Source organism: Babylonia areolata, chromosome 32 (assembly GCF_041734735.1).
Source record: "Babylonia areolata isolate BAREFJ2019XMU chromosome 32, ASM4173473v1, whole genome shotgun sequence".
NCBI lineage: Eukaryota > Metazoa > Mollusca > Gastropoda > Neogastropoda > Buccinidae > Babylonia > Babylonia areolata.
This window is the reverse complement of record NC_134907.1, coordinates 22,164,250-22,174,249: the sequence shown is the minus strand read 5'-3', so window position 1 is coordinate 22,174,249 and position 10,000 is coordinate 22,164,250. Positions and strand designations below refer to the sequence as shown.

General features: G+C 36.8%; 1 protein-coding gene across 6 annotated transcripts in view; it reads left to right on the top strand.

The window, feature by feature from the left end:
- LOC143276716 (RNA-binding protein Ro60-like) overlaps positions 1-10,000 on the top strand; it is a 52,337-nt gene that overhangs the window by 9,324 nt on the left and 33,013 nt on the right. For 5 of the 6 annotated variants that reach the window (XR_013053608.1, XR_013053607.1, XM_076581367.1 and 2 more), the window contains exons 1-2: positions 5,110-5,372; positions 5,502-5,596. Coding sequence is in view for 3 of the 6 variants with exons in the window: in XM_076581367.1 (XP_076437482.1) it covers positions 5,256-5,372; positions 5,502-5,596 (212 nt within the window). In the remaining 3 variants the exon portion in view is untranslated. Of the gene's footprint in view, positions 1-5,109; positions 5,373-5,501; positions 5,597-10,000 lie in introns of those variants that run through there. The other variant, XM_076581368.1, reaches the window with a different exon arrangement.

Below are 10,000 nucleotides of genomic sequence, written 5' to 3'. Positions count from 1 at the left end.
TGTGTGTGTGTGTGTGTGTGTGTGTGTGTGTGTGTGTGTGTGTGTGTGTGTGTGTGTGTGAGGAGTTTGAAGAAATTCAATATCAAAGTTCAAATTCACAAGACATGTCATAGTATTCAGATCTATATCAAGTTGTATGATATGAATAATATTGATATAACCCACACATGTTCTGATCTTGATTATAAAGATGATATCAAGTTGGCAGGATCTGTTGTTCAGGATGGCTGTGTTTCAAAGGCGTGTGACACTGTGTTGTCTGGCCTGGTGTTGTTTTCGTAGTGCAGGCCCGGGGTAGTGTGCCGCTGATGCAGAAACTGAGCCAGTGGGGAGTTGTCAGACTGGTCAGTTTTGAGGGTGGATGGCTGACTGGCTTCATCAGTGGTTGCTGTCTCTGCCGTTGTTGTTGTTCTTCTTCTTTCCCTTCTCTACCGCCTTCATGTGTTGTCGAACACAGTGTGTAACAAGCATCGTCTGCTGCAAGCATGACTGACATCAGTCTCGGGGTAAATGATGCCCCATTTTGCCATATAGTTTTAAAGTTGATATGAAAATTGAGTATTTTGTTAAACTAATAACGTGTAGAGCCAAGTACGAGTACTTCTAAACGTCGTATGAGGTGAAAAGGACTTCATTTTGAAAACAAGTAAAGGCTGGAAATTTTCACGTTTCATCAAGGGTATTAACTCTCATGGTTTATTATTTTTAACTGTGAATTCCGACTGATTTTGTTGATATTTTTATGGCAGTTTGGGGCATAATCCAGTAAGTGATGAGGCGTTCACAAATCTTTCTCTGAATAAATATTTAACGGTCTCCTTCTCCAACTTTCCATCACATGTTATCGTGTATTGTCAATTGAATATTGGATTGAACGGGCAGGTCACCTACTTGAAACAAAATGTCGCCCTTCGAGCTTGCGAGCACGCGCTTTGAATATGTATAAATATGTGTATGCAGTTGATTTTTGCCCATGACCTTCACGGCTCAGCCAATAGATCTATAAAGTCCACTTGTAGTATTGATTTTAGTATTTTCCGAAAAAGACCACTTGGACGAATGAACATAGTGAAAGCCCTGTACACTGAGAGTAAAACACACAAGCTTTTTATGTATTGAGTATAATTTTAAAATGTAATGTTTAAGATGAGAAAGATCAGTTTAAAGCATTAATTTCAGATTAATTTCCCTTTTTTACTATCTGCACCAAAGACACGCAAAATAAATATAACTTCCATGCTTAGCAAAAGAAGTTCCTGTTTGAACAGAAAATGATAAAAATGACTGCTCTTGTTGTTGTGTCAGAATATCAGATCAAAGTGTCCAGTTTATTTATATATATATCACAGTAAATTCAGTTTGCATATAATTTGGCTTCTTTTTAATTATTTTTGTGCCCATCCCAGGGGTACAATATTGTTTTAAACAAGATTACTGGAAAGAACTGAATTTTCCTATCTTTATGCCAAATTTGGTGTCAACTGACAAAGTATTTGCAGAGAAAACGGCAATGTTAAAGTTTACCACGGACACACACACACACACACACACACACACACACACACACGAGAGAGAGAGAGAGAGAGAGAGAGAGAGAAGACAAGACAAGACAAAATCTTTATTAACGAGAGTAATAGATAAGCAAGTAACATGCTTTTTTACATCCAGCCCTCGACCTAAAGAGGGAATAAAGCTAAAAAAGCGAAAATGAGCACAAAATCAAAACACAATCAAAATATACCATTATTTCACCATTCAAAGCCATTCCACAAAAGGAAGAAGAAGAGAAGAAAAGAAGAAAAAAAATCATGAAATACACACACACACACACACACACACACACACACACACAAATGCACCCACTCAAGAGAGAGTGAGAGGGAACCCACAAATTGTCGAAAGCAATGATGGATTTCAGGCGACGTCAATTGTTGTGAATAGGTACATTTTTAGATTTTGCTTAAAGTTGTGGTTAGTAATATTTTTTAAACGTGATGGTAAATTATTCCAATACGTTCCCCCACTGTATGTTAGGCTGGACTTAAAAAGATCAAGATTTGGACGAGGTATATGCAACTTATGTACATGTCTTATGTTATTTACTGGGAAGTTATTTATAGTTGAAGGAGGTGCGTAGCCGCTTACTATTTTGTGCATAAAAACAGCCTTATTATATTCTAGTTTTAGCTCCAGTGGGAGGATATCAAGTGACCTATAATCATTAGGAGTTAATGAAAATGACTTTAATAAAACTAATTTCATAGCACGTTTGTATAATCTAACAAGAGGTTTTAGAGTATTAGCGCTAGTAGAATCCCACAACGTAGAAGCATAATCTATTATCCACTGTATGTGACTGCATTAAAGAATTGTTTATGGGCATGTGTATTTAGAAAGTGTTTTGTTTTTGATAACTGGAATACTTTTTGAGACATCCTTTTACATAAATAAGTAATATGTTCAGACCATGATCAATCATTATCGATAACTATACCTAAAACTTTGTGTGATTTGACTTCTTCAATTTTAACATTGGAAATGAAAATATTGAAAAAATTTGTTGGCATTATCTGGCGTTTCTGTTGAGTTGTTACAGACATGCATTTAGTTTTTTGAGCATTGAGAGACATATGGTTATGTTCTGTCCACTTAACTAATCTGTTCACACTGTCTTGTAAATTGGATGTCAGAACTTTAATGCATGTGTGGTCGGAGTGTATGGAGTTGTCACCGGCAAACAATTCACAATTAGATTTGATATAAAGAGGCAAATCATTAATGTACAAGGAAAAAAGAAGGGGGCCAAGAATTGATCTTTGTGGTACACCATACCTTATTTCTTGAAAAGTTGATTTGGAAGACTTAATGCAGACCAGTTGTCGATCTGATAAGAAGGAAGAAAGAAATTGTAAAGTATTCTTAGCTAAGCCATAACAAGCAAGTTTCTTAAGGAGAAGAGAGTGATTTATTACGTCAAAGGCTTTAGCAAAATCAACGAAGACAACACCTGTAAATTTACTATTATTTATATTTAAGAGCCATCTATCTATCATTTGTGTCAGAGCAGTATGACAGGATTGGTTTTCTCTAAAACCTGACTGTACTGGGTGAATCAACTGATATTTGTTTAAGTGACACAGTATATGTTTTTGGATATGTTTTTCAAGTGGTTTTGAAAGAATCGATAGTATAGATATAGGCCTGTAGTTAGAAGGATAAGAAGGATCACCTGATTTGAAGAGTGGAAAAACTTTGGCCTGTTTGAAACATACAGGAAAATAGTTTTTATCAATGCAGAGATTATAAATGTAGGTAAGAGACTGTTATTACTGGTGCCGAAATCTTCATGATTTTGCTATCCAGTTCATGTATATCTTTGGTATTTGACTGTTTCATGGACATTAGGGAGGCAAAAACTTCTGGAACTGATATATAAGGGATAAAAACTTTTTAATTTATATTTTTGGATTGACAGTAATCAGTTACCAGTTCTAAATCATTATATTTCCATCTATCATTAGTAATTAACTTTTCAGCTATACTTACAAAATGGTTGTTAATTGTATCTGGGGTTATATCATTAGTATTATTTTGTGATTTAGTATAGTGCTTGTTGGTTAGTCTGTTAATGGCATCCCAAATAGATCTTGAGTCTTTTTTGTTAGTCACTTTCTGTTGGTAATACTTGTACATAGATTTTCGTTGCATTGAATTCACTTTATTCCTTTTTTTAACATATTCTTCTTGATTTACTGGTTTTAGAAGATCCCTAAGGTGCATTTCATTTTTTATTTCTTTAGAAATCCATGGAGGTAACATACGGTGTTTCACTCGTTTAGTCCTGATTGGTGCGTGTTTACTATAAATATTACTAAAGGTTCTTATCCAAAAATCTAAAGCTTTTTCAGGATCGGTGTATTGATAGACATGAGAAAGTGGAGAAGAAAGTAAATCATGCAAAAAATATCTGTGTTAAAGTTGTTGAAACATCTATATTCAATGGTTTTGTGACTTGCTTTTGGAATTTTAATACCTTTTCTTTTCCAGGTGATGCAAACAGGTGAGTGATCGCTACTTCCAGTGACTGGAGAACATATTTCTACAATATTTTGTTTACATGAAACATAAAATTAATGTGATCAATGAGGGTGCTGGAACTAGGGGTTACTCGCGTTGGTTTATCGATAAGTTGTTCCAAACTGTATGCTGTATATATCTGATTCCATTGCAGCTGAGGTTTTAATAGATTAATGTTAAAGTCACCGAACATAATAATTTCTTTATCTTCAAGCATGGCAGCATCCATCATTGAAATAAAATCTCTTTCAGCCGGGTTTCTGTAAATAAATCCTATAAGCAGCGGACTGGTTTTATTTTAATTTCTAACCATATGGATTCAATGTTGAACTGATCTAAACTCATTTTTCGCTTTAATGTGATTGCTTGACTGTAATACACTAACAGACCTGTTTCCTTTGAAGCTTTTGGATCAAGGCGGAGTATCTTATAACCTGGGATAGTTACATCAGAGTCACATATGCGATCAGATAAACGTGATTCTGAGAAACAAAACAAATGAAAAGGATTTACGGAATTTTCTAAGATCAATGATATGTCATTCAATTTATTTTTAATTAAATTAATTAATTAATAATGGATACTTATATTTAATGCGTGATTGATACTTAGATAACCTATGCGCAGTCCTTCTTTAGAAGGCCAAGTACAGAGTGTATGCATATTCTTAAATGGTGATGCAAAACCAACAACTAAACACTCCAGGTTCCAGGTTAGGAAAAAAAAGAATAAAAAGGTATAGGTTGTTTTACGAAAATCACAAGGTGTTTGAACAATTGCATAAAGTTAAGCAATTACACACACAAGAGAGAGAGAGAGAGAGAGAGAGAGAGAGAGAGAGAGAACCGAACACCAGGTTAAAACATAGACTCACTTTGTTTACACAAGTGAGTCAAAAAGATATGGAAGGTCTATGAACAGGCGTTTTCAAAAAGATATGTTTTCAGACCAGTTTTGAAAGATTCCCACAAAACGGAAATTTCCACTATTACTAAGAAGTGCTATTTTCAGTCAACGTGTTTCTCCGATGTCAGTCAGTTTCATCCGGGAACGAAAGCAACATCGCAAAACTTTCTACGAGGTATTTTTTTCATCTTACGTGTGCAGTCTGTGCTTATTCTTTTAAAACGCAGTGTTGATGTTGTGATATTGAAAAATGATACAAAGATAACTAGTTCATGACTGAGGAATTGCTGCTGCTCCTGCTTCTGCTCCCTGTTAGCCTGATCTTGGAGACGCCGCCGAATGACAAAGACGAAGCAATCTTGGCCAACAGCCCGCCTCAACTGTTACTTGTATGTTTTGTGAGCGACTGTGAGATATTGGCGGAAAATAATTCTTAAGTGTTTATAGCAGTGTTCTCTTGGTGTTGCTGAGCTCCCCCCCCCCCCTCCCCTTTTTTCCCTCCCTGTTTGTTCTTTTAGACAGAAGTCTCCATCCGGGAACGATCGACTACACAGTCACTTGGAGAAAGGGGTCGGTCACGATCGACAGACACCATCCATTTTCTTCTTTTGTGGTAAGTCACTTGATTCAGATTTATAGCTCACCATGCTTTGCCAGTCACAATATTGGTAATGTCCTATTTTAGCGTCCCGAATTATTGCACCTTTTGGTTGCATTTTCATGGTTTGTGGGACCACAGCAAAAACGAAGAAAGCAAGATGGTGGCACGTGTCGTTAGCCGGTTTCGTGACTTCTTCCATTGAGCGACCACAATCAGCCCTCTGATTCTTATGTCGCTGTGACAGAACCAGCATCAAAATTGAGGAAAATAACGTACGAAATAAGAGTGGAAATCTTTTAAATGGGTTACAACATTTTAGAACAAATTCAGATGCTAGAAGTGATGTTTGTGTGTTGTATGGATTGTGTTCAACAAAATTACATTGTACAAATGGCTTCCGAGTCCACTCATTATAGAGGTTTACAAAAACCCAATGTGCTAGATCTATTGTTTACTAACTCATATGAAAATGTCTACACTTTGGATTACTTGGCCCCTCTAGGAGCCACCATTCTGCCCTCTACTTTGATGTTCAGATCAAGTGGGAACAGCCATCTGGTCACTCCCTGAAATATCAACTAGATAAAGGAGATTACGAAGGCATGAAGCATTACGTAGGTTTGATTAACTGGGACGACCATTTGACAAATGAGACATCTGTGGATGAAACCTGGGAACTTATTCATGATCTAATAATAAAGTCTATGAACAAATTTATTTTAAAAAAAAATCATTCAAACAAGGACCCTCCAATAAAATCAAACCATCGACACAAATTTGTCCATCTTAGCTCCTCCTCTGACCCTTATAAATACAGTTTTTTCCCATCAACCATCCCTGTCTGGAACTCACTGCCTGCAACAGCAGCAGAGGCTCCCTCCTTGGCAGCTTTGAAGAGGGAGCTGAACAAGATCACAGTTTAGTCCCCCCCCCCCCCTTTTTTTTTTTTCTCCCCGGAGGGACGCTGCGAGTGACGGTGGGAGGGAGTATGTATACATGCTCTTTCTCATTGTCACCCCCTCCGGAGGGAAAGATAGGTCTACTTAGGTTTTAGCTAGGTATTTACGCCTCTGCGCACACAGGTCATTAATAGTCAGTAATGACGGCTGACCTGCCAATTTGAAGATTGAAGATAAACAAAGACGAGACCCCATTCCCCAGTCACTTTTAGATAAAATTCATCAAAAGCGCAGAGCCTTTAAAAAATACAAGAAATATCCCACAAATGAGAACTGTAAAATGTATGCAGCACGTGCTAGAAACCAGGTAACATGGGAGTCAAGAAAAAACATGAAAGCTAAGGAAACTAAATTAGCTAAAGAATCTAAGCATAATCCAAAAGGATTCTTAAGTTATGTTGCAAGTAAAATTCTGCCAAGAGAACAAACTGCTAATCTATTAAAGGAAGATGGCACCTTAACACAAAATGACTCAGAAAAAGCAACTGTGCTAAACAGATTTTTTGCTAGTGTTTTTACCGAGGAGAGTAACGTAAATGTTCCAGAGTTTTCATGCAAGAGAGAGGTTACTGAAATTTCCAACGTGGAGGTCACAGTTGAACAGATGAAAAAAGCTCTAAAGAGCCTAAACCCATCAAAGTCCCCAGGACCTGATGAGATACACCCATGAGTATTAATAGAGCTTGCTGAAGTTATTGCTCACCCACTTAAGATCTTGTTTGATAGAACACAAGATAAGCGTGCAATACCAAAAGCTTGGAAAGAAGCAGAAGTATGACCTATCTTTAAGAAAGGTAACAAGAATTCTGCGGGTAACTATCGTCCAGTCAGCGTAACATCAGTTTCAGTTTCAGTAGCTCAAGGAGGCGTCACTGCGTTCGGACAAATCCATATACGCTACACCACATCAGTTGTCTGTAAAGTTTTTTAGGGTTTTATTCGAGACGCTCTCTGCCAACATTTAACCAAAATTGATCTGTTATCTAGAGAACAGTTTGGATTTACCAGAGGGCGCTCGTGTGTTACACAACTACTTGTTACATTACAAGATTGGTTAGTCATGCTAGATGAGAAGGTACCAGTTGATGCAGTCTACCTTGATCTAAGGAAAGCTTTCGATACAGTTCCCCATCACAGACTAATAAAAAATAAATAAACTGGGAGGCTATGGGATAAAAGGCAAGCTACTATCGTGGATCAGAGACTTTCTAAATGGAAGATCACAGTTTGTAAGTGTAAATAGTAGTAAATCATCAAGGTTAAGGTAACTAGTGGTGTACCACAAGGTAGTGTTCTTGGCCCAACCTTGTTCATATACTTTATAAATGATATGCCTGGTGAGGTAGATTGTAAAGTAAAAATTTTTGCAGAGGACACCAAGGCTTACTCTGCCATCCGAAATATAGAAGATAGAGATCACTTACAAATGTGTATACATAATCTGGTTAAATGGACAAATACTTGGCTGTTGCAATTTAACAGCGAGAAATGCAAAGTTCTGCACCTTGGAAAGAATAATCCACAGTATCAGTACATGATACAGGAAAAGGGGGTAACTCGAGCAATGGATAGTACAACTGCCGAAAAAGATTTAGGGATCACGATGGATCCAGAACTAAGCTTTGAGGCACATATAAATAATATAGTGAAAAAGGGAAATCAAATTTCTGGTCTTCTTGTGAGAACTATAACTAATAAATCTCCCGAAATTATGATTCCATTGTTCAAAGCTCTGGTTAGACCCATTATTGAATATGGAAACTCAGTATGGTGCCCTTACCTTAAAAAGCACATAAATATGATTGAAGGTGTTCAAAGCAGATTTACCAAGTGTATAACTAGTAATACTAATAGTACTCATGATCTTAGTTATGAGGAGCGCCTGGCTCTTTTTAATATGCCTAGCCTAGAGTTTAGAAGATTAAGAGGTGATCTCATTGAAGTATATAAGATCATGCACAATATTTATGATCCTTGCACCACCTCTTCCTTGTTTACTATGGCTAACTACGATAAAACTCGAGGGCACAACTTCAAAATAAACAAAACTAATTTCATAACTAACCAGTTCCGCAGGTTCTTTACTAACTGCATCATAAATCTTTGGAATAACCTTTCCAATGACACCATCAGTGCACCATCGGTAAACGCCTTCAAAAATCACATTGACAAAAAGTTTAAAGACCATGTATTTTCCACAGAGTTAAATCTTTATTGAGATGTAGATAAATGTAGTATACACTATGCCAGATTTAAACAAGGGTCTGTTCACAACAAGTGATCCAAAAGCACATAAATGGACACTGATTATGAGGGCAAAAGGCTTTTAGCCTATAGCCAAACATTTCTGTGATTGCGTCTTATTGAGGTGTCAGTGTCTTTGATTGCATGCAGGTTTTCCGCTTTCTTCTTCTTCCATTAATGTTCAGCGGTCATAACTTTGACCATTGCTAACATTTTTGCAAGTGCAAGTGTGTGCTCTTAGTCGGAATTTTGTACTCATAGTCCTTATCCGTATGCCATTAATCATTAGTTTGACGTCCCTTGAACTAGCAGACATGTTCTTGTGATCGCCCCGTCTAAGTTTTTAAAAAAAATTATGAATTTGATCAAATTACAGGACAACTGATCTTCCAAAATTGTTGAAAACAAAGTTGTGATAGTGGATAATGGTGCAAAAAATACAGTTGTGGAACACCAGATCATCTCAGGGAGTTTTTGTTATAAAACTAACTTCTATCACAGAATACTCATAGATCACTCACGGATTTTAAAAATAACACTTTACTCGATTTTCACTTCGCTTTGAGTTTGCGCTCCTTCCTAACTTCCTAACAACTTGTGAATATATATATATATATATATATATATATATATATATATATATATATATATATATATATATATATCATTTTATAAGTATCTGTTTGTTTAGAATTGTGAAAATGTTGTTGTGATCATGAAACCACAGAGTCAGCCTGGAGGCAAAGGGGGCTCGTCAAGCATGAGTGGCTCAGGTACTAAAGGTAAACAAAGAGCCAAATCATCTCTCTCACAATTGACTCCATGGCAGTGCTTGATTTGTGATGATCCATGTGAGGACGGTGATGAGGCAACTCCGTCTTTGGAGTGTTATAATTGTAAACAGTGGGTCCATCAGACTTACGCCAAAGTAAAACCTGACCTATTCAAACAATTGACGGAGAATAAAAGTCTCCAATGGGTCTGTGAGCCATGTACAGTAGACAGAGTGGAAGGACAAACCAGACTGGAAACAAAAATAGATAAAATGATAACAATGTTTTCCCAAAGACTCGAAGCAAAAGCGAAAGAAATTGGGGGAGAAAAGCAGGAGAAGAAAATAGAAGAAATTGTGGATAGAAAACTGACAGAAGCACTTGCAGAAAGAGACGAAAAAGAGAAGAGAAAAAACAATATTGTGATTGTCAATCTGAAA